General features: G+C 54.5%; 1 protein-coding gene across 2 annotated transcripts in view; it reads left to right on the top strand.

Annotated features, from left to right (window-relative positions):
- Positions 1-18,384, top strand: part of ESRRB (estrogen related receptor beta) — a 226,797-nt gene extending 208,413 nt beyond the window's left edge. For both annotated transcript variants that reach the window (XM_046010423.1, XM_046010422.1), the window contains exons 4-7: positions 910-1,020; positions 1,475-1,636; positions 8,971-9,240; positions 15,046-18,384. In XM_046010423.1, the coding sequence (XP_045866379.1) occupies positions 910-1,020; positions 1,475-1,636; positions 8,971-9,240; positions 15,046-15,290 (788 nt within the window). In that variant the 3' untranslated portion in view covers positions 15,291-18,384. The remainder of the gene's footprint in view (positions 1-909; positions 1,021-1,474; positions 1,637-8,970; positions 9,241-15,045) is intronic.
- Positions 18,385-24,636: the final 6,252 nt, after the last annotated feature.

The raw sequence follows: 24,636 nt of genomic DNA, 5'->3' as shown, positions 1-24,636 counted from the left end.
CTGTGGATGAGGAGCCCATCTGAGGCCCTGTCCACCCTGTGGGCTGGTAGGGGTATCAGATGGTACGGCACGTCTCTCTAGACAGCGGGAGCTGAGGGGTGGGGTGGGTTTCTGGAAGGCCCTAGAGACCCAGGGAAATAGCAGATCTCTCTAGGAGAGGTCCTCTCTCCTGGGGAGGGATGTTCGGGTGGCATGGCCACACCTGCTTTTTGCACCTGCTGCTGGGAGACTCGGCGGTGTTCGCTCACCAGCTGCGGTCAGGACCACCTCACCTGCATCCCCGTCCAGGAGCGTCTGGCCCAGGGCTGCCCACACCCCTGCTTCCGAGGGTATTCCTGCTGCCCTGACCAGTCCTCACCCTCCCTCTGTTCTAGAAGAGACTGTAGAATGCCATCCTGTAGTCTCGGAAGGTGGGATCCAGAAACTGCCGTTTGTCATGAACCTCTATCCAGATGCCGTGTATGTGAAAAGTTTGAAAATTCTTGTTGAAAAAAAAAAAAAATTCTTGTTTTCATATTTGAGGTGCCTGCTAGAGGCCGAGATTCCTTTCCTCTCTTGCAAGCCAAGTCAGCACTCCCTGGGTTCCCAGCAGATCTACATAAGGAGTCTCCCTTCCCCGACACCTCGAGGGGTGCTTCTGTTGCGTTTCCCTCTAGAGACAGAAAGGCTGGAGAGCTGAAGATTGCTCAGGATAGGTTTCCGAGGATGCCAAACCGGAGGCGGGGCCGGGCCCAGCGCTGTTGGTATTGCAGAGTTGAGTCAGGATTGCCCGACTCCCTGGCCTGAGGCCGGCTCCAGGGCTGCTGGAAAGGCATTGAGTCCGGGGGCCAAGGCCAGAGTTGAAATTCAGAGCTAGTGCTAAGTCCCCTGATGTTGGACAACGTAATACCTTTCCCCTTCTTCCTCCAGGTGTGCGCCTTGACCGAGTGCGTGGAGGCCGCCAGAAATACAAACGGCGGCTGGACTCTGAGAGCAGCCCGTACCTGAGCTTACAGATTTCTCCGCCTGCTAAAAAGCCATGTGAGTGCCAGGGTCACCCGTGCCCCTTCTGCCCACATCCGTGCCTGGAACACCTGGCATCCTTGGGGGGCAATGCCACCTTCCCACTGCTGGGTCTGAGACGGTGTGCATCTGGGGGAGGTGGCCCCAGTGCCTGGCTTGGTGCCTTCATTCGGAAGGCTTTTCCGTGTGGGATATATGGAATATGGCTCCAAGCGAAGCATGATCCTACGAAGGCCTGGGCCAGCATCCAGAATACCGCCCTCACCTCCCACTCAAAGCAGGGTCCTCTCGAGAGAATTCACCAGCCGCTTCTCTTGAATATTTGTCAGGAACCCAAATCACCACGGCCGACAAGTTTGTGGAGTCAGAGAGGGAAGGGAGATGACCTGCTGGGACTCCCCAGATCCAAATTTTCTTCCCGAGTACCTTCCTCTTACCCCAACATTTATATTCCTTCTCTGGTCATTGACAGTGACCAAGATTGTCTCCTACCTGCTGGTGGCCGAGCCCGACAAGCTGTATGCCATGCCTCCCCCTGGCATGCCCGAGGGCGACATCAAGGCCCTGACCACTCTCTGTGACCTGGCCGACAGGGAGCTCGTGGTCATCATCGGCTGGGCCAAGCACATCCCAGGTGAGTCCCGTGGGGCCAGGGACACTCAGCCACTGTCCCCACGGCCGTGGTCCTGATGCCTGGGAGCCTGGAAGCCATCTTTTCTTCTGGGCTCCTTTTCTCTCCTTGTGGGATTGGAGGTGAGCAGGTGTGGGAAGAAGGTCCAGTAATGTTCTTGAACATTCTTCATACTCTTCAGAACCAGTTACCATCCTAGAGGGGTGGCGATTGCATCCATGATAGCAGATCCAGAAAGCAAGTTTTTTGAATCCTTGAAGGCCAAGGAAGGGGTTCCTTGCAGACCTTACTGGAAATGCGCTAGGAAACAAGGCAGGCGAGAATTGAGGCTCTTGCTTCCTTTAGAGGCCGGTGGACTGGTGTGGTTAAGAACACGGGCTGGGGAAAGGGACTGGGATTCGGGTTCTGGGTCTGTAACTTACGAGCTGTGTCACCCTGAGCGGGTCCCCAGCGCCCTTGGTGAATAGGGAATGCCAACAGTGCTTCCTTCATGGGCTTTGATGAGGACGAACCGTGAGCATGAGTGAGGTACGGGACATGCTGGTGTTCATCGCGGACTCACCGTCTCCATGTGCCTGATGGGGAGGGAGGCCTCTCTCCTAACAGGCAGCGCGGAGAGTATGTATGAACAGGCTTCGCATGATACAGACTTCATTCGCTGTATGTGGCCCAAACCTGTCTTTCAGCTTCCTCCTGGATAAACGGTGGAAACTGATCCTTAGTTTTGTTTTTATAGACACCGATACCCACATACGTTGCATTACACACGTGTTGGGCAGTTTGCAAAGGCTGTGCAGGGAATCCCTTGTTCGGTTCTAACAGCTTGTCTCGTGTGTGCTGGGACCTCCTGTGTTCCACCATGGACTTGGAGTCTTACTAGCTCTGTGACACGGGGCAGTTTATCTTCCTGTCCATAGATCCTTCTCGTGTTTGTCACCAGCTCTGAAAAATGAATACAGCGCGCATGGTGATGTAGCAAAGTGTCCTAGACTTCGGATGCCAAGGCCCACAGTGGCTGGGAGTGAGTCAGAATGTCCTTGTGTTAGAGGCGTGCTCAGCCTTTAGGAAGGAGTTTTTCTGTGCTGACCATGCCTCAGGAGGTGATGCTGGTGTCACTTAGCTGGCAGGAAGCATAGGGTTCCTTCCGCAGGGACTCCCTGGTGGCCCCTGGCCTTCTGACTCGGGGCGGGCTCCCCCGCGATCTGAGCTGGAGCGCCCTGACTAAGGAGCTCAGTCTCTTGGGATGACACACTCAGTAGCTTTGAATCTGGCCTGTGCTGATTCAGCACAGATGTGGGGTCAAGCCACTGCTTAAGACACCTCAGCCTGGATTGCTCCACTAACCCAGGGCCGAATCTGGTACAGCTCCCTCTCCCCCCTCCCCGTGCTGTCCCTGGTCCACACGCTCAGTCCTCTGCTGTGTCCCAGCAATGGCTCAGGAGTGGCTCCTGGTGGCACCCCCAGGTCACTGCTGCTTTCTCCTGCCACCAGTGCCCTCGACACCTCTGGGGGGGGGGGGGTCGTAGAACCAGGAGGCACGGTCTCCCATGCACCCCTCTTCTCCCGCATCTTCCTGCCCCGCCCCCAACTCCATCTCCAGCTGGTGCCCACCAAGAGGGCAGTGGGCCGAGCAGGGTGGTTGTTAGGGGCACAGACGTGGGGTTCAGACCGACCTGACCTTTAGTGTCTTTGCCTGTGACTCAGGAATAGTAACAGAGAGTATGGCACAAGTGGCAGGACCGTGACCCGATCATTGTCTTTGCTAATAGCATGAAAAGCCTCCTTTCCCATCTCCATTTTTCCTTGTCCAAAGCTGAATTCTTTTTGATTAAAAAATAAAATAAACATAGGGGCTCATTTGTCTGTCTGAAACACTCATTTGCCTGTTTTGCATAAATTTGCATGCTGAATTATTTGGGCCTGACCTTCTGGTGTTTAAGGTAAAATTAATTAAGAGTCTCCTGCCACCCCATGTAAAAGGGGCGATGACGTATCAAGTGCCGGATACATTTAAACTAATCGACTTACTTCCGACTCACATTAGACAGAGAACTCACCTGCAGACCTGCTCACTAGCCCTTCAGGGAGAGAGGGAGAGAGAGCCAGAAAGAGAGGTGTAGCAGGGTGGGTGCAAGCCAGCCCCCCTCACGCCCCCCCCCCCCCCGGGACAGCTGTCAGCCCTTGTCCATCCTGTCCTCGATCACAGAGGGACTCTCTCCTTACGACGGCGCAGGTTGGCACCCAGCCCACTTACCTTAAGCATAGGAAACCCTATCTCATGGGCCAGTATGGGCTAGCCTCTCAGGATCTGTTTGGAGCCTGGCACACAGAGGGTGCTTCATACTTGCCTTTGCATGCATTTATTGAGCATTAACTATATATAAGATTTCTTGCTAGGAGTTGGGGCTGATACAAAGAATTCGATTAATTTCTGCCCTGGGGACCTCATTTGGGAACAAGACAGATAATTAAAACAACAACAACAACAACAAAATACTTTTTCATGGAAAATGTTCACCATAGGAAAAGAGACCACATAGTATCGGGCACGTCCATGCATGCCGCTGCAGCGCTAGCATCCACGGCCCGTCTCGCTTCCCCTCTGCCCTGTTTGCCATCTCCTATCCCGCATACTCAGAATGCAGCAAGAAGAACCACGGGCCAGAGTCCCCAGGCAGGAGGGACGCCAGGAGCTGCAGGGACAGAGAGCGGAACCTGAGCCAGGCCTTTGGGATGGTGGGCCGTGGCCATCAGAAGGCATCGGGGTGCCGAGAACACGAGTTTTAAGGCTGAGCCCAGAAACTGACCTGTGCACATGGGCGCTGAGCGACCGGCGTGGCCAGGAGGAAGGATCATTTGAGCACAAACCCCTTCCCCAGCAGCCCCGCTCCTTTCACTCCTGTTTTTGAGCACACAGGATACTGTTGCAGGGGTGAGTTCCGGGGGGAGTCGAGGCTGACGGCGACTCATGCAGCACTGCGGCTGCACGTTCGAGTCCGTCTGCGGTTGCCTTACACGGCACGCAGGCTTCTCCCTTGAGTCGAGTCCCCCGAGCCCTGCGTTGCTCAGGGGACGAGCCCGAGTCTATAGAGTGCCCACGTCTTGTTCCCCGTGAGCAACACACGCGCACCAGGGGCAGCAGCCTTGAAGAGGCAGTGGGTGTCTCTTGACAAAATGCAGCCTCAGGACTGTTAGCCAGTTATCCAGCCACCCCAGGTGGCCCGCAGGCTGCCCCAGCCCAGGAGAGCCCTGTCCCGCCGGCTCTGCAGGGGACCCCCCAGAGACCTCCTCCGGAAGCCCCGCTCCCAGGTAGCCACTGTCTGGCTGCCTCGGGGGAGGGAATGCCAGCGGCCAGTGAAATATGGGCTGCCGAGTGACAGCAGCTGTGTCTGGAGTGGCCTCAGATCCTATAATTACATCTCCCTTTATTACCTCTGCTAATGGCCCTCCAGGTCGACAGAAACGATAATAAATTAACAGATTATGAACTCCACTTGCCACAAATTACGTGCTCTTTTTTTTTTTTTTTCCTCTTAAATTCTAGGAGATCATGCTGTCACATCACGGGGGGGATGGGGCTTGGGAAGAGCCTGAATGTATCAGATCAGTTGGTGCAGATAAAGCAGCTTTGGTGGTGGGGAAGGTGGGGGGGGGGGCAGAGCTCCAGGTGGGAGACCTGGGGAGTCAGGCGGTGACAGCCAGCAGGACCTCAAGGGGGCAGTGTGTGACGTCAGGGCCCCGGGCCACACCAGCCTCTGTGGGCAGCAAGCCCTGACCCAGTCCCAGAATTGCTGATCGCTTGATGGAGGAGACGCAGCCCAGCACAGGAGAGCGGAAGTGGAGGGTGCTGGGCGGAAGGGCAAGGAGGAGTGCTTCAGCCCTGCGTTTGGGTTTAAATAAAAGAAAGGGTATGTGCTTCTAGTAAAGATGTCAGATGTGACAGAGGAATGGATATTAGGAGTTGCAAATCCCTCATCTTTCTTAAAACATCCCGGGAATTTCCTGGGCGCGTAGAGCCCCTGTGTGCATGTCTGTGTGCGCCTGCGTGTTCTCCCCCTACCATAGGGCTGTTCTTTAACACTGCTTTATATCCTGCTGCTTTCATTTAATTCTGTAACATAGTAGCACTTACCTGGGGCCAGGCACTGTACTAAGTGTTCTCTGTGATAGCTCATTTCATCCCACAGTCCCATGAGGGAAGTATTATTATTCCCATTTTGCAGAGGAGGAAACTGAGGCACGGAGAAGTGGACATGCCCAGGGTCACAGCCAGTGGCCAGCAGAGCTAGAATTCCAACAGTCTGGCTCCGGTGTCTGTCCTTACTATAGTTGTGTCTTCCCTACGCTCGTGGGTATCTTTCCACACCACAAAAACAGTTCGGCCTCATTCTTTCTGGTGGCTTCTAATGTGCCATCCATTTAGCTAATAATTAGATTTATATGGTAATTACATGTATCACATTCGTTACATGTAGGTTTTTTCAAACTGTTTGGGGTCATTACGGACCAACCTAACAAACACCCTTTTCCAGTTATCTGTGTGTTTATGAGAGAAATTCCCAGTGTGGACTTGCTAGGTTGACGGGGGCAAGCCTTTTGTTTTATGCTTGATTTCGTTTTATTTTGGGAACATCTTAGTATGGACACGTTCAAAAGCCAAAACTAGATAAAAATGTGCCCACAAAACCCTCCCCTCCATCCCTGTCGCCTCCCCTCCTTTTTCCTAGAGCCGTTTTTATTTTTCATTTTCCCTTCTAGAGTTTCTTTCTTCAAGGAGGTCTAGCCTTGGAGGGAGGCTCAGACTCTCAGAGGTGCCGGCTCCCTTCCTCCCGCCACCTGCTCTGCCCTTCCCCAGAGGACCTGTCACTGGCTTGTACACAAGGGGCAGAGGCAGTGGAATCTGAACCTGTGTCTAAAGGACAAAGAGGGTCTCAATGTGTTTCTTTGTGGGTCCATTTTCTGGTCACCTGGGAGTCAGGGCCCAGTGGCATTGGTTTGTTTGACTCTGCTAGGAATATGCACTGGGTGTCGTCCTTGTCCCAGGCGGGTTGCTGGGTAGTGGGGAAGTTGTCCCAGGCCGGTTGCTGGGCAGCACAGGAAAGCCCATCCCGGCATGCAGGTGCGCTCACCTGGACGTCCTCACCACCCCCGTCAGAGCTCCTCTCACTCTGCAGGGCTCAGCCTCCCGCATTTTGCAGTTTGGGCCATGTTTGCCGATGGTGTGTCCTCAGAGCCCCTCCATCCCTCTGGCCCTTCGAACTGTCCTAACCGCGAGATCCCAGCAGAGCTCGCGGCTTGGGGTGACCCTTTCCCTCTGGACCGCAAGCTCTTGCACACGGGAGCCCGTTCTGGTTCCAGCTTGCCATTCTGTCCCCAGTGCCTGGCGCTTAGCAGGTGCCCAGTGAGGATTTGCCCAAGGAACCAAGAGACAGAAGCATGCTGTTACCTCTAGGGGTCGTACCTGCATGGTGGGCCTCATGGCGTCTTCTCTCCTTCCTTTCCAGAAGCCCCTGCTCTTCCCTCACCTCCCCTTTTGACACCTTCCGATTCAGTTGTCTGTTAATTTCGCCCTGTCCACCTCCTACGTCTCCCCTCCCGATCTGTCCGCTTCCCGCGCAGCCCCCCGTGTCCCCGCGTGCACACACCCTCATGAGCCGGCTGATTGGGATCTGTTAATTAATGTCGCCCAAGGCCTCTCCCGCTCAGAGGCCCGATAAGGGAAATTGGATGTCCATTCTATCTGCCTTTTATTACCTCCCGGCTGTCCCTGCCACCACAGGCTGCCACACACCCCTTGTGCACTGGGATCCAGACAGCACGCACGCACCTCCCCCCCCCCCGCCCCCAGTGCCACAGCCTGTCCCTGAGGAGAGGCCAGTCGGTCCAGGCCCACCCCTCTCCATCGGCGTCATTGTTTTTTGGTCACTAAGGATGCTGGCAGCCAGCGATGAGCCTGAGCGGGGGCGGGGTGGGGGCGCGGTATAGATGGCGCTCAGGAACCATGATGACTGGCCTGAGAGGACGCTCCCCAGCAGAGGGGGACCCACTTGGTGAAGGGGCTTCCACCTTGGACTGCCCCCTAAAGTTGACCACGTCTGTGCTGGTTGGGAGAGGGACGTGGAGTTTAGACTCGGGGGACAGCAGGGGGAGAGTAAGACAGACTCCATGGAAACCCAGAGCAATGGGCCTATGCCAAAGCTCGGGACCACCGCGGGCCTCCAGCCATGCCCAGAAAGGAGAGGAGAGTCATGCCGACGGCGTGCTAATTACAACAAAAACAGTAATCATAGCGACCTCCTCAGGCATCACCCTGGCTCTGGCTTGCTGGGCGATGACTCTGGGGGGTTTTCTTCTCATCAGGAACAATTGTACGAGCTCCGAGAACATGATACAGGTTCTGCAACCATTGTCCCATTTAGATGTCCTGCGAGTCTGAAGCAGGTGCTACTGTTCTGCCCATTTTACAGAAGAGGACACTGAGCTTTGTGGCAGTTACATAGCTTTCACATGATCAGCCTACAGCTAGGAGAGGGGAAGTCAGGACTCAGGCCCAGGCAGTCTTCCGAGCATGCTGGACCAGACAGTGACATAATTCTGGAGCCTTCCCCATCGCTGACCTCCTTCTGCTCTGGAGTCGGTGTCCTTGCTAGCCAGGAGGGGGAAACTCCCATGATTCTAAGCTCACAGAATGCAGGACAGCTCAGGTCATTGTTAGGTGGAGAGTGATGGCCGGGGCAGCAGGGGTCTGACCCCTGGGGGACAGGTTGCCTGTGAGAAAGTACCCTCTGACCCTGGGGGCTCTTGAGCTCTTAGTGGCCCCAGGCTATGGTCACTGAGGAGTGGGGATGGTCACTGGCCGGGAACAGCTGAGTCCTCTTTCCTGATTGGGCCCTTGGGTCAGCACACACAGCTGAGACTTTGTACTGAGGATCAGGTGTCCCTTTAAAACAGCAAAGCCTCCCCTGGCTGAGCAGAGAGAGAAATCCGGAAAGTCCTCTGGGGGAAGGGGACCCTATACTGCTGCCTCTTGATTCTGCTATGAATTTAATAACTCCTTAAATTACAGATGCATTTAATTAATCAAAGAGCCTCTACAGACATTTCGAAAAAACGGCCTTAGAACTAACAATAATAGTGATAGCAACTGTCAACATTGACTGAGCTCTTGTTGTCTAAGTCTTTCGCATGAATTCCCTGTCTGACTCTTTGATCGAGGGAAGGACAAGGAGTCCAGTGGGGGACAGAGGGCGGGGTGGGATCCGGAGGTGCCCGGGACCCCCTCCTCCAGCCAGCCCATCTGATTGCTGCCACCCACCTTGTCCCTTCTCTTGCCGCAGGCTTCTCGAACCTGTCTCTCGGGGACCAGATGAGCCTGCTGCAGAGTGCCTGGATGGAGATCCTCATCTTGGGCATCGTGTACCGCTCGCTGCCCTACGACGACAAGCTGGTGTTCGCTGAGGACTACGTCATGGACGAGGAGCACTCCCGCCTCGCCGGGCTGCTGGAGCTCTACCGGGCCATCCTGCAGCTGGTGCGCAGGTACAAGAAGCTCAAGGTGGAGAAGGAGGAGTTTGTGACACTCAAGGCCCTGGCTCTGGCCAACTCAGGTAAGGGAGGGTGTGGGTCCCGCAGCAGGAGCTCCCAGAAGTCTCTTTGGGCAGGGCCTGTGAGCAAGGCCACCATGGGGGGCGGCGATGGCGGGAAGATGCTGGAGTTTCTGATGACCAGAGGCTGTACGGGGGTTGGCCTGGAGCTGAGAGGCTGGTGATGAAGGCCAGCAATCGGCGGGTGCTTCCCGAGCCCTGGATTTGTAGGGCACTAGACTGGGCCTCTGATGCCTAGTCTGGAACACTGGTTAAGAAAGCAGATTCCAGGGGATGCCCAGGTGGCTCGGGGGGTTAAGCCTCTGCCTTCAGCTCAGGTCATGATCTTGGGGTCCTGGGATCAAGCCCCGCATGGGGCTCTCTGCTCAGCAGGGAGCCTGCTTCCTTCTGTCTCTCTACCCGACTCTGCCTACTTGTGATCTCTCTCTCTCTGTCAAATAAATAAATGAAATCTTTAAAAAAAAAAGCAGATTCCATAGCCAAGCTGCTAAGAGTCAAATCCTGCTCCCTCCCCACCTTGGGCAAGTTGCTTTCCTCTCTGCCTCATTTTCCTTATCAATAAAATGGGAACACTAAAGAGTCCTACCCCACCAGACTGGGAAAGGGATTTGTTTATACAGGATTATATTATACTCACAACATGCCTGGCACTTAAGTGTTCAGCCTGTTCAATAAATTAGCGAGGAATTTACTTAATTCTTACACACAACCCTATGAGCAAGGGTCTCCTGATTCTATCCCCATTTTACAGATGTGGAAATTGAGGCCTGGGGAGGTGACGAAAATTGCCCAGGGTGACATTGTTAAAGGGTGTCCGAGCTAAAGTTGATCCAAAGTCCTCTGATTGCAAAATCAACCCCCAGCTTGTAAAACTGCTCCTTGAGTCTCCCAGTCAAACCACTCAGACGCAAGAGAGAAAAACCTGCCCAGCTGAGTTGGTCTGGACTGTCATTAAAAAGGAGGCTTCAGGGCACCTGGGTGGCTCAGTGGGTTAAACCTCTGCCTTTAGCTCAGGTCATGATCCCGGGGTCCTGGGATCGAGTCCCGCATCGGGCTCTCTGCTTGGCAGGGAGCCTGCTTCCCCCGCCCCTCTGTCTGTCTCTCTGTCTACTTGTGATCTCTCTCTGTCAAATAAATAAATAAAATCTTAAAAAAAAAAGTCTTCATGGGGCACCTGGGTGGCTTAGCTCAGTCAGTTAAGCATCTGACTCTTGATTTTAGCTCAGGTCATGATCTCGGGGTCCTGGGGTCAAGCCCCACATCTGGCTCTGTCCTCAGTGGGGAGTCTGCTCGAGGATTCCTTCTCCTTCTCCCTCTGCTCCTGCCCCTGCTCTCTAGCATTCTCTCTCTAATATATTTTTTAAAAATTTATTTTCAATTAAAAAAATGAAAAGGAGGTTTCACTCCATTCCTTTAGCCCCTTCCAGCTTCTGGCTGGAATCCCTGGGGAGAGGGGCTGGGCGTTGGCCATGCAGATGAGCGAACTGGAGTGTAATCTGTGTCCACAGTTAGGGAGCAGCCCCCACTGAGCCAGGTGGGGGCAGGTGGAGAATGCAGGGGAGAGTCGGGCTCCCTGTGCTAAAGAGAGCATGTCAGGCAAGTTTGCTACAGGGCGCATGTGCCAGAGTCCTTGCTTAAGTCCGGGTCGAAGGGACCCAGGTTCAAATTACAGCTCTGACGCTTAGCAGTGTGACCCTGGGCAAGTTGGCAACCTTCCTTAGCCCTGTCCTGGTGTGTAAAATGGGGCTATCCCAGTACTTCCTCCAAGCACTTTGCTGTTAAATGATCGACTGAAGATAAAGCACTTAGGTCAGTGCCTGGCCTCGAGGAAATGTTCAATAAATATTAATTATTATCATTACTATTAATATTAGAGGAAACAAAGTGTTATCAGCACAGGGAAGACGGAGAGCTGGTTCCCACGCAGAGACAGAACAGACAGGATGACCAGGTGGTTTGCTTGATCCTCTTGTCCCATGTCCCGGGAGCCCTCCATCACCGGCAAACCCAGACAGTTGGCCCCCCAACAGATAGCTTCATAGAGAAGGCAGGGGATGCTGCTGATGCCCTGGTCAGCCCCCGTTTACTGGGTTAGCGCTCCCATGCCCCAGCGGCTGAGTTGTGCTGCTAACAGCTCCCGGCTGTCCCCTTCCCCAAGACCTGCCCTCACCTGTCTTGCCTAGAAAGCTGTGTACGTTGGCACCTTCAGCCAGTGGTGACCCACACAGGGGAACAAAAGCCTGGGCTCCTGCCAGGTGGGATCAGAGCTCTGTATGGATCAGGCCAAAGCCAAGGCCAGGTCCCCACCTTGCTTGCTTCCAACCTCACACTCGCCGGCCTCTCTCCCTTCCTTTGTCCTGAAAGCACGCCCTCCAGACATCCCATGCACCTGAACCCTGGTTTGGGGCTCTGCTTTTGGGGAACCTGACCTAATCCAAAGAGGCAAGCATTTTTTTGTTGTTGTTTAACTCCCTTTTATTATTAAACAGATGCAAAATGATAATGAAAACTTTACAGGCTTTTATACAGACCATTTACATTTTAAGATTCCAAATGGTAGTACATTCTTTATGAGAGGATGCCAGTCCTGTTTTGTTTTGTTTTGTTTTAGATTTTATTTATTTATTTCACAGACAGAGATCACAAGTAGGCAGAGAGGCAGGCAGAGTGGGGTGGGGGAGCAGGCTCTCTGCTCAGCAGGGCTCCATCCCAGGACCCTGAGATCATGACCTGAGCCGAAGGCAGAGGCTTAACCCACTGAGCCACCCGGGTGTCCCCATGTTGGGTTTTTTAAAAATGGTTTTAAGCTTACAGAATAATTGAGCAGCTGGTGCCATAGTTCTGTGCCCCCGTTCCACCCCGTCCACCGCTGTACCCATGACTCCTTACGGTTCCCCCATTGTTCACATCTTGTATTGGTGTGGCAATTTGTTACAATGAGCCAATATTGGTACATTATTATTAACCGAAGTCCCTAGATGCCATCAGGGTTTACTCCTTGTGTGGTGTGGGTCTGCAGATTTGACAAATGGGTAGTGACAAAATTCCCCCCTTACTTCCCTGCAGAACAGCCCCCCGCCCGTAAGCCTGTGCTCAGCAACTCAGAGGGAAGCGCGGGGACCAGCCCTGGCAAGAGGGCTAGGAGCTTGCATGGGCGGAGGGACCACAGGCAGCAGGGGAAATGGAGTGGGAACGGTGCAAGGCCTTGGAGGACACATCCTTGATTTCAGACTCTCCGGACCTTTTCATTGACCTAGAGCTTGGGCTGGCCCATGTGGGGGGAAGGGAAGTGAAGAGGTGGGAGGAGGCAGGTCAACTCTCATCTCCTCCCCACTGGCCTCGGCATCCGGTTGGGCCTGCTTTCAGACGGCATTTTAGCTTTGCTGGCTGCTGTCGCTCTGATCTCACAGGCACACGTGTGCACACGCACACCCGTGTATACACATGAAGACAGGCACACAAATACAGGTGTGTGCACACACACATACAGAGACATGCATATACGCTCACAGACATTTGCTTGTGTGCACACCGATACGTGCACACGTAGATACGCATGTAGACAGACATGTGGTCACGAGTATAGGCACGTGCATGCACACACACTTGCACACGTACAGACACAGGCATGTGCACACTCAGTGCACACATATGTATGCTCAAATGCGCACACGTACAGACGTGTGCACACACATGCGGACGCAGAACTTGACTGGCCGTGGTTTAGAAACATGAGTTCAGCAGCACCCTCGCTAGCATCAAGCGTGGCCTGAGTACACACCTGGTCGCACAAGAAAAAGTGCCAGGGATCTGCCCTTCTTGCCCCATCTCCCAGGCCACGGAGCAGGTACAGGTAGTTCAGGAAGTAGATGGAGTTTGTGCAGCCCAGGGCAGGGGGAGAGCAAAGGGCGGAACCACTCTACCTGGCTGCGGGGGGCTAGCGCGAGGGGGAAGCGTGAAGCACATCAGAGCCGGGCTGGGGTCCCAAACCCCAGCCCCTCAGGAGCCTGTGGCTGTCTTTCACCCCAAGTCCCGGGCATCTCCAGGGCTCCCTGACAGCAGAAAAAATTCATAGCCATTGATTTTGTAATTAACAGTTTATCAATGCCATCGATACAGACTCGCTGATGGATTGCAAAGAAATTAATCTTGCAATGTTATTTTATTTCATTTTTGGTCGAAGGCAGCTGCCAATTTTGGCCTCCTTGGGGAGGGTAAGGGGAGGAGCAAGGAAGCTGGCAGGGAGGCAGTGGGTCTGGATGGCCACGTCCCAGCCTTAGAGGGACCAGCGCATCGTGGGTGCACGTTCTGGAACCTGGTGAGAGTGTAGGATTGGAGGCATCTTGGGTATGCGGCCCGTAACACCCCAGCATGCTGAAGGCACTTGCCCCAGGCTGAGTGCTCATGGTAATGATGATTCTACATTTATCAGGGGCTTACAAAGTGCCTCGTAATGTGCTGTTTCTTTTAATCCTCACCGCCGCCCTCTGAGGCATTTGCTCCGTTTTACAGATGAGGATACAATCTCAGAGAGCCTGAGTAACTTGGCCAGAGTAACACAGCATCAAAGATTCCAGAGTCTTATCTGCCTCATTTGGCACTTTTCCCAGAAGGAAGAGGCAGGACCCTGGAGGCATGGGCTGAGCGAGGCTGCAAAAGGTCAGGCAGAAGGAGTCACAAGGGTCATTCAGTTAGAACAGCTGCCCTCCGTGGTTTGGTACCTAAACTAACCCAGCATGCGAGGGGCATTGCCTAGCTCTGTTGAGGACCTCGGGAGCCTTGCTCCGCCTTCCTTGGCTGCCTGCCTGGAGCTCCCAGTTCACTTGATCCACATGGCCCCCAGGCCTTCACGCCTTTGGCAGTTGGGCACTGCAGTGCAGGGTGCTGGCTCGAGCTCTTTAAGGAACATCAGAAGAAGGCAGGCTCTGCCCTCGAGTCCAGGGATTGGGTACCAGGAAATGGCCTTGGCTTCAGCTCAGACCCCACTGTAAGCCAGCTGCCAGCAGATGCCCGCCTGCCCTGCTGGGATTTAGGTAACTTCCATTTGAACCCGTGACTCATGGCTGAGTCCAAAGCCCTCCTCGGGATTTTTAGAGGACTCCCAATAGCATCCGCTGTCACTGTGGGCCCATGCATCTGGCCATGCTGTCTCGGGCCCCCGACCCCCGCCACAGGGCACCTGGGCACAGAGCTCAGCCCCTTTCTCCGTGTTTGCATGCTGTAACCAGCGGACGGACTGGTGCCTGGTGGCAGCAACAGTGACAGTCCCAGTGATGATGCTGGTCATGGTGCCACCAGCGGGGCACTCGCTTCGGGACAAGTAGTTTTTAGTCCTCGACTTGCATTAATTCACTTAACCTATTGAGGTCCATGGGCTATTTTCTCAGAAAAGTAAGGCACAGAGAAGTTAAATCACTTGCCTAAAGTCACACAGCTAGCAAGGGAGGGACGCAGGACTCCAGCTCCAGTGGGCTGGTTCCACGGTCCACCTGGCACCTCCAGGGCAGTGACCGGTCTGCTCACGTCCAAGTCCTTCAGGGTCTCCGCTGACCCCTCTTGGTTGTTTCTAAGAGATGACCTTCCGAAGTGCAGATGGCTCCCTGGCTCCAAGCCTCGGCTCTGTCACGGGCCTCTGTGACCTCAGGCTGGCAGTTTAGCCTCCGTAGTCCTCTGTCTCCTTCTCTGTAAAGTGAGGGGAGGGGAACAACAGCCCAGGGCCCCAATCACCTCTCCCCACTGCCCCACCCAAGTCTGGCCACGCCCTTTCCCCCAGGGCGGTGCCCGCTAACGCTCTCCCTGTGCCCGCAGATTCCATGTACATCGAGGATCTGGAGGCCGTGCAGAAGCTGCAGGACCTGCTGCACGAGGCGCTGCAGGACTACGAGCTGAGCCAGCGCCACGAGGAGCCCCGGAGGACGGGCAAGCTGCTGCTGACGCTGCCCCTGCTGCGGCAGACGGCCGCCAAGGCCGTGCAGCACTTCTACAGCGTCAAACTGCAGGGCAAGGTGCCCATGCACAAACTCTTCCTGGAGATGCTGGAGGCCAAGGTCTGATGGCCCGGCACCTGGACCGACTCCCACCCGCGGACAGACCCGCGGACAGACCGGCGGACGGACCGCCGCAGAGACCTCCACAGCCACCAGCCTCGACCTTCAAGCCCTGTATCATGGCCACGGGCAGTCCCAGAGGAAGGGCTCTCGCCTCCGGGCTGTGTGTGGAGTCCGGAGTGCAGCGGGGCAGGGGAACAGGGAGGGGAGGGCAGGGCGTGGGCTCATCTGTAACTGGCTTTTTCTTGGGTATGTTTTTCCTTCTCCATGGGCAGTGCTGAGGTCTGGGCCGGGGCTGACTCCGTTGAGACTGGAGACCATCGAGGAAGTGCCCCTTCTGCCCATGAAAGCCCCAGGAGACAGCAATGTGTATCCTAACTCCCCCATCCCCCCCACCCCAGAGGGTGGGCACTGCTCAGTGCCCAGGACCCCACCCCGTTCAGGCTGGGTGCCACCGGAAGTTGTCCCTTCCCAGAGGGCAGGAGCTTTCTTCCAGAAGCCCCGCCTACTCTGCTACTTGGGGCTCCTCTGGCGGCCCCACACCTTCCCCAGTCCCAGGGCATCCTGCCCTGCAACCTTTCTGCCTGGCACACACTCCCCTCCCGTTAGGGACCCCCATCCAGAGAGCAGCTGCCAGAGCTCGGGCATCTTCCTGGGCACCCACCCCTTGGTACCCACACACCAGCTTGTCACCGCAGCGCCAAGGCCCACCTGTCCTCCTCCTCTTCTCTCCACTCTCCTCTCCCAGGAGATCCCCTGCTACTTCCTGCCCCTACCTCAGCTCACGCGGTGGGTTCAGCCAGCCAAGGGGACTTCGGGTCCATGGCTGGGAACGGTGCTGCCTCTGAAAAGAGTGGGGCCAGGCAATATTCCGCAGAGCTCCTCCTCCTGCTTGCCCTGTCAGCCTTCTGGCTAGTTTGGAGCAGGTGGGCTTGTGGGAATTTGGGGAGACTAGGGGCCTGGCCACCTCTGGGGGCACCCTAGGCACTGATTTCCAGGCTGGCAGTCCTGGGAGGATTGGGGCAAAATGCGGAAAGGCTCGAACCAATCTTTGCTGAGCACAGAAAGTCCCAGAAGCAAGATAAGCAGGTGCAGAACCCTGAAGATGGGGTGCTCGGGAAGTTGCTGGCCGGGATCCCGTGGGGCTGGCTCCTGTGGGCAGTAGACACCAGGTCACCCCGTGCCCTGCATTCTGAAGGGTTGGGCCAATCTGTGTCACAGGAGGGGCTGCTGCTACCATCCTGAGGCTAAGGCGTGACATAGCTCCCCAAATGCATTGCGAAGGGCCAGCCTTATGGGGGGACCTCCTGCCCCGTCTTCCTGGCTGCTGTGTCACATGACTGACCACCCCAGTTTGCCCAGGATGTTCTGGTTTTAGCACTGAAAAGCCATGTCCCGGGAAACCCCTCAGCCCCAGGCAGATGGGGACAGTCACCAGATTTCTGAGTGGCCTTGAGAGTCGTCCACTCTGGACAGGTCTTATCAGCCCATCTGCTGAGCACAGGTTGGCCGATGGCAGCTCAGAGGGTCCCCCAATGATGAAGGTGGGGTCAGGCGTGGTGGGGAAGGCACCCTCTGAAACAAGGACCACAGAAGCCCTACCTGGGACTTTTCTGGGGGATCCATGCCCACTGACCCGCACCTCCTGGCACCTGGAGAGGCTGGTGGATTGGCCCGCCCGTCACGGGGATGCTGGGACACCAGGTGGCCAGGTGCTGCCTCCCACGGCCCTGCAGCCTTCCCTGGGAAGCAGGTGATGCTGGTTTCACCTTGCCAGCCTCTCTGTCCCCAGACACCACCCCTCTGAACGCCCCAGGCCTGAGGGTTGGCTGAGACCCAGAGGCTGCAGAGTGGCTCTCTGATGTCCTCATGAACAAGATAGAGTATTCCAAGAGGCCTCATAGCCAGGTAAGGTGTGCTGTTCGGTTAGCCTGTGGGGAGTGCAAGGCCAAAGCCACCTGACGGTCTGCACTGGAATTACTGTCCAGGATGCTTCATCCTTAGCCTGCCTGGGCAGTCCCGAGGTGGGCTCACAGGCATGGAAGCATCAAGGGACCCACGCAAAGCCCCCCAGTCTGAGAGCTGTTAGAAGCCACGCCCTAAGGTCGGAGCCCGAGGTCCCTCGTGAGAGCAGCTGGGATATGCTCCTTGGGAGCTCCCCCCCCCCCGCCCCAGCCTTCCGCTGTGCTGTGTGCTTTGGTGGGGTGCGGGGTGGGGGGGGCGCTGAGGGTGTCAGCGTGAGGCCCGAGCTGGCGGCTGGGGCCTGTGCGAGGCTGGTATTTGCAACCAGCTGTTTTTAGAAGCATCTTCGCGCACTGGGGTGTGGTTGGGGAGGAGTCCGTGCACAGTGTGTGGGTGTGTCCGGGGCTTCTCCGAGCATCCTGCCATCAGAGCCTCCCTCCAGCCATGAGGGGGAGGTGGCTCTGTGCCAGCACGTGGGGCGCTGCTCTTCCTCTGAAACCCCAGTGGCCGCGGGAGATGGCTCCGGTGGGCTGGGAGCTCTGGCCCGTGGGAAAGGCCCTGGTGTGTACTAACGGAGCCATCGGACAGTCAGTGATACAGTGTAGGCCAACTTTGTAGTTGGAGGTCTTGCCAGCTCTGGGGCCTCCCTGGGAGAGGGGGCCCTGACTTAGTGGGGGATGGCGAAGCGAGGAGAGTTTAGGATGCCCGCCCTGCCCCCCAAATGGGCGGAACTTGCTTGCCTCCCTCCCCGTCCCCAAATCTGCTGTTCATGGAAAATCTGTAAAGACGAAATCGCCCTTCTCACTTGTACTCTCATGATACAGGTCATTGAAATGAACCAAGAAATAAAATGTAAAAATCCAACCGTGGAGAAGGTGGTATTGGCTGGGTTTTGTTTGGTTCCCGGGTCCCCACCCTTTCTAGAGCTTCTAGACTGACTTTGTCACACGTGAACCTGGGTGGTGGCCCCCTGTTTCTGCATCCAGAAAACGGAGGATTTCCCGGGCCACGACTGAAGAACCGAATAGAAGACTCGAGACCGGAGCTGGGCATTGGTGGGGAGGCCAGGTGGGGCTTCAGAGGAGCCAGAATCGACACCCAGCTCTGTGCCAGGGGCTCCCCCTTCCCTCCCCCAGGCCCCCCGTTACCCCTGTGCGGATGGGAGAAATCCGGGGTAGGGCGCAGGGCAGGGGTGACGAACGGGACGGAAAGACAGAAGGGCCCAGGCCCATAGAAGAGCACCAAAGAAACGCACGATGTGGAAAGATTGTTTTATTTTCTGATAATGATTAAATGGCTGGAATGGCTTCTTAAGATGTATATATTTTTTGAAACGGCGGTCCTTCTTTGCTTCCCCTGTGTACGTATTTCTGCCTCTTGTCTGTGTTCTCCCCTGGGACCCCTCCCCCCCACCCCACCCCATGTAAATCACATGCCCTAGGCGTCTTCTCTCCTGGTCCCGTGTATCTGGCATCTAATAAATAAGGAACGGCCTGTTGGAGAGTTTCTTCACATGTGACCTTTCCGGGCTCGCTGTCCCTTGGATAGCGCTACCCTCAGGCCTCAGGCCGATGCTGGGCCTGGCTGTCTGGAGAACCGGCCTCAGAATTCTCCAGGCGTACAAGTAGGCATTTTATTTTATCTTTTTATTTTATTTTAAGATTTTATTTATTTGATAGAGACACAGCGTGAGAGAGAACACAAGCAAGGGGAGTGGGAGAGGGAGAAGCAGAACCCCCCGCCAAGCAGGGAGCCTGATGGCGGGCTCAATCCTAGGATCCTGGGATAATGATCTGAGCCGAAAGCAGACACTTAACAACTGAGCCACCCAGGTGCCCCCAAGTAGGCATTTTAAAAGTGTGTTCAGCAAAACTTCAGGAATGCAACTTGAAAAACATAGGTAAGTCTGAGAAGCCCCCTGCTACTAGAGTTTTTTTGTTTTGTTTTTAAAGATTTTATTTATTTATTTGACAGAGATCACAAGTAGATAGAGAGGCAGGCAGAGAGAGAAAAGCAGGCTCTGCTCAGCAGAGAGCCCGATGCAGGACTCGATCCCAGGACCCCAAGATCATGACCTGAGCCGAAGGCAGCGGCTTAACCCACTGAGCCACCCAGGCGCCCCTAGAGTTTTGACATTAACGTGAGGCACTCTACTTAATCTTCATTTTGCCAGAAAAATGGAACATCACATGTATGTGAACCAAAAAGAGTTCACTGCCTTAGGATTCTGAAATGCATCTATGTATGCATGATCATAATGCTGACTGCATGAAGGACCCAGCGGTCACCCACACTTGGGAGCAGTGAGAAGCAGAGAAAGAAAGAAAGTGAGGAGCACTGTATCAGGATGCCTTTCATTGCAAATAAAAGACACCCTGGTTTATACCAGCTTAGTGGATTTATTGTCTTGGATTTATGTGAAGTCCAGAAATGGGTCAAGCATCAGGTAGGGTTTGATCCAGAGGTTCACAAATTCAATAGGGCTGTGGCTCTGCTTCTCTGGTTCTCGGTTCTGCCCTCTTCTGCCTGCTTTGTCATCAAGCTAGCCTCTTTCATAGTAGCAAAGGGCTGCCAGCATTTTATTTCACATCGTAAGCAGAGAAAAAACATCTCTTCCTACAACCATGGAAAATATCTGAGCATCATTCTGAATCCGAATGGCTCTTGTGCTTTTCTCTTAAGGGATCACTTGTACCAGCTTCAGGGGAGCACTAGTCCCCCTTAACTGTCCAGTTATTACACAAGAAGAGTAGAATTGGAAGTCTAGAAGACAACCAGCCAACCTTGATGCCCACAGAACTCCTATACATGGGTAGTTCAGGCTCTGGTCAACTTTCAATGAGCTGTTTATAAGTTTCTTGAAGCTCTTGGAAGATCGTATTCACATAGTAGTCTTTGAACTCAATACTTAGCAAGTCTTATGCATGAAATGTTTTGTATGAAAGTACCCGGTTTGTGGGTTATTTTTAGGTAATTTCCCAATGTAATTTCCCCTCATTACCTCAACAGGTGTGTATGCCTACACACTTAATGCATACAGACACACACAAACACACACACACAGCTGGTATTCATGCTGCCACCTTAAGAAAAAATAGGAAAGAGAGTCAACCATAACATCACATAACATAATCAAAATAGAAATACTTCTCGGACTATCTTTATTTTAGGATTTTCTGTACTAATTCTTCCTATCTATACGGATAATTGTGATCAGACTAGCTAATAAACCTCATTCATATCTTCATCTCTCTTCATTCATTCTCCAAATACTCTCCCCTTTTTGTAACCAAAGAAGTAAAAAGGGAAAACACAACTTAGGGTCATTCATTCCTTCAACAAATATTTACCAAGGGTCTGCCCTGTGCCAGGCACTGTTCTGGGCATGGAGACGTAAGAACAAGCACAATCTCTTTTTTCACGGAGCGCACACTCTAGTGGGAGGAAGAAAGAGACAATGAACACAATAAATAACCAAATTACATAGTTTGTTAGGTAAGTTCCATGAGGGAAAAAGCAGGGTATGGGGGATCAGGAATGGGGAGGCAGGATACAATTTTAAAAGGAATGGTCAGGGGGCACCTGGGTGGCTCAGTGGTTTAAAGCCTCTGCCTCCGGCTCGGGTCATGATCCCAGGATTCTGGGATCGAGCCCCGCATCGGGCTCTCTGCTTGGCAGGGAGCCTGCTTCCCTGCCGCCCCGCCCCCCCCCCCCCCCCCCCCCCGCCTACCTCTCTGCCTACTTGTGATCTCTGTCTGTCAAATAAATAAATAATAAAAGGAATGGTCAGAGTAGCCTCAGTGAGAATGTCACGTGTAACAGTACGGTGAAGAAAGTGAGGGGGCGCCTGGGTGGCTCAGTGGGTTAAGCCGCTGCCTTCGGCTCAGGTCATGATCTCAGGGTCCTGGGATCGAGTCCCACATCGGGCTCTCTGCTCAGCGGCGAGCCTGCTTCCTTCTCTCTCTCTCTGCCTGCCTCTCTGTCTACTTGTGATCTCTGTCAAATAAATAAATAAAATCTTTAAAAAAAAAAAAAGAAAGAAAGAAAGTGAGGGCCACGTGGGTATCTGGAGAAAAAGCCTGTGCAAAGGCCCTGAGGTAGCAGTATGCCCTGTGTGTTCAGTGAACATTAAGGAAGCAAGTGTGGCTAAAGTGGAACAGGTTGAGGCAAGAGGGAGTGGGGCAAGTCATACAGGGAACATGAGGCCATAGTAAGTGAGACTTTCACTCTAAGTGAGAGATTTTGAATAGAGGAACACCATGATTGCACATATCAACAGGAGACTTTGGCTGCTGGATCGATAAGACCAACCAGGAGACCACTGATGAGGTGAACGGCTTGGACCAGGGTCTGAGGAGAGCAGGGATGAAGGAACACTTGGGTCCTGGATCTAGTTTGAAGCCACCAGGGTTGCCATCCACTGAGGTGGAAAGAAGCAGAGAAGGCAACTTCGTCGATCACAGAGGTTCAGACAGGAACTTCGTCAGCCATGAATTCCCTCTCACGCTCAGCCACCGCCCTCCATTGCTCTCTCTCTAGCCTCAAAAGCAGTCAGCCAAATGCCCAGCCCATCTGTGCCAAGATCCCTTTGGCAGCTGTCACAAGGCAAAGTGAAGGCACCGGGGCTCTCATTTGGGTCCTCAAGAGTCTCTCCCCACTTCCCGTGTGGAGAAGAGAGAAAACCAGACCCTCCCACAGGCAGACGTGACAAGCCCCCACGATCAAGCTTGGAGCAAGGCCAAAATAGGGTAGAAAGGAAGGGGCCAGCCAGGCTCTTTGGCTGGCCCAGAAGACTAGAGAATGGACTGCACTTCCACTCCGGGGCCCATTCTCAAGGCCCCCACATTAAATGGAAGTCCTGGACAAAGCCCCAGTGCCCAGCCACTCACTGCTAAAGAAAACAACAATCCAGCAAGCCACAGAATAGCCCAAAGTGCCCCAAATTTCTACTCCCCTCAGCTTGGTCCACACCATTTGCAGGACATCACATTTTCAACGCGCTGCAAAGCTTCATCAGAAACCTCTCTCTTCGTCTCCCTGCCCCGCGTAGAGCCGCTCCCACAGATCTCTCTCGGGCACCTCTGGACTGACCCAGCTTGCCTGGCTCAGCCTCCGGGGCACCCCTCCTCCGAGCTTCATAGGCTCTTCATCACCTAGGCCGGCTTAGCCTCTGGACTTCCTTCCACTCTCCTGCAGGAGCTGAGGGAGGGCCAGAAGCTGATCCAGGGACCAAAATCTCCTCGCTCACAGAGGGTATGGTGGGGGCAAGTGGAGAAAGAGTGAAGACCCTACCACCTCCGACACTTTATTCTGCCTCTGTTGCAAATTCACTTCGCTCCCAAAGAACAGAAGCCCCCGGAATCCCAGAGAACCGTCTTTCCCCTGCCCGTGGGCTTGGCCAGGCACATGAGAGTTGCACAGAACCGGGACGAGCCCTTCCGGGGACCTGCCTCCAAGTTCACAGGCAGGGAGTTGTATCTTCTCTCAGCAAACACCCAGAAAGGCAAATCCTTTCCGATCCCACGTGTGCCGCCCTCATTTTTCCTGAGCGATTCTGGTCGCTAAAGCCTGCTGTCTTTGCACATTCATTCATCGCCTGGCAGGGAGCGCGATCTGGTGAGCACAGTGGGTGCTGCTGCTTTGGCAGAGAAGGTGAACTTCGAACTAGCGGTTTGCAAGGGTCTCTTATGCGGGAGACTTCCTGTGACACATGGGAGCAGGAGCAGGTAGCAAGGGGACCAGTGCAGTCTTTGGATGGGAGAGGTTTGGCCAAGGAAGCCATATGGCAGAAGCAGGCAGAGACTGAAATTTGAAGAAGTGGAGGGAGCAAGGGGAGGCCATGTGGGGTGTTTCAGGGAGAAAAGGAGCTGTCCAGGCTGAGAGAGAGAAAGAGGTGTTTCAGGCTTGCTCAAGAGACCGGAAGAAAAGACCGTCTGATTGGTTGATGGGTGGCAGGGGAGAAGCAAAGAAGAGGGGCCAGCCTGCCTGGGACTTGGTCAACCTAGTTCAGGATATTGCTGTCTCAGAACAAAGGGGAAACCCTGGCAGAGTTTGAAGCAAGGGAGGAACATCATCAAATCTGTCTCTCTCACTGAGATACAGTGGTTCAAGCTTTCTGTCCTCAACAGATTGGCTCCCAGGCCAAGCAGGAACTTCGGATTCAAACTGGCCTCGGCTCAGGAGTCCCCCGAGCTGCCCTTCCTGGGGGTGTGGCCTGGGGCCCCCCAACTCCCTCCCCAGCTGCACAGTGAACTGATGAGGCCCCGTCTCGATGCTAACAGGTTACACGAATGGGATGTTACTGTATCCCGGACACTTTACACATGTTGTCCCCTCCGTTCCCCACGAGCGTTTGATGTACATGCCGCCGTCTTCATTTTAGGGGAGCTTTCAGCTTCAGAAAGCTTAACCAACTTGCTTACAGTCACAGAGCACGGATTTGAATCCAGATGTGTACAGGCTCATTTCAAGCCCCTTCTCTTAACTGCCATGCCGTGTTTCAGACCAGCCACCTGAAGGGTCAAACAACAGGCACTCAATATGTGCCGATTCCTCTCGCCCACTCCTCCCATAGCAGGGAAGCACCCAGCCTCACAGAAGCCACCCCCAGCAGCAGATGCCTGCCCCCCACCCCTGCCAAGGACAGCTTGCTGCCCATCCACCTCAGCTCGCTCATATTTGTAGCGGACAGGAAGGGAAGGAGGGGCCCGGAACAAGCGTTCTCTGCTGGCTTCTGTGCCCTGCTGCTCATGTGCCCTACAGCGGTGTTAGACCCCCTCAAGTCATGCCCCTGGTAAGCAACTGAGCTGGGAGGGTACTGCTGGCCTTCAGACCATATTACTGGGGACAGAATTCCAGAGACTTCCTACCTTATTCTTTCCTGCTTGTCTTCGGGCGGTGGCGGGTTGCGGGGGGACATTCAGCCTAACATTATGGACTAATATTATGGTGACATTTTTATCATCAACACTAAAGGTCTCTGGAGAGAAGACTTAGCCTCATGAAGAGGAGAAGTCTCAGCTGTGTGATACCAGAAGTCAGAGCTTTGAGAAGGAATCCAGGGTCCCCCAGAGAGAACACTGAGGACATTAGAGGCGACTGGCATCTTGGGAGGGGGAGGTGGACACAGATGTTTGGAGCGAGTATCTTGTGTCTCTCAAACCACGTTGGCAGCTGGTTGGCTCTGGCCAAGGTTACTCTGCAGGGTCTCCCACAGGGCGGGCCTGGGAGAGGGTGCTGATATCAGGTACCTATGAGGGGGCCAGGGATCGACGTCCTTTCTCATCCTAGGGGACACGCAACCCGCCTGTGCTCCACACCGGGGTCACTACTGTGGGGATGCAGTGGGATGTGGGGAGTGAGCAGGAGGCCAGTCCAGGAGAGGGACTGG

The sequence above is a fragment of the Meles meles genome, chromosome 6, assembly GCF_922984935.1.
Source record: "Meles meles chromosome 6, mMelMel3.1 paternal haplotype, whole genome shotgun sequence".
NCBI classification, from domain to species: Eukaryota; Metazoa; Chordata; class Mammalia; order Carnivora; family Mustelidae; genus Meles; species Meles meles.
This window is presented reverse-complemented; position numbering and strand designations above follow the sequence as displayed.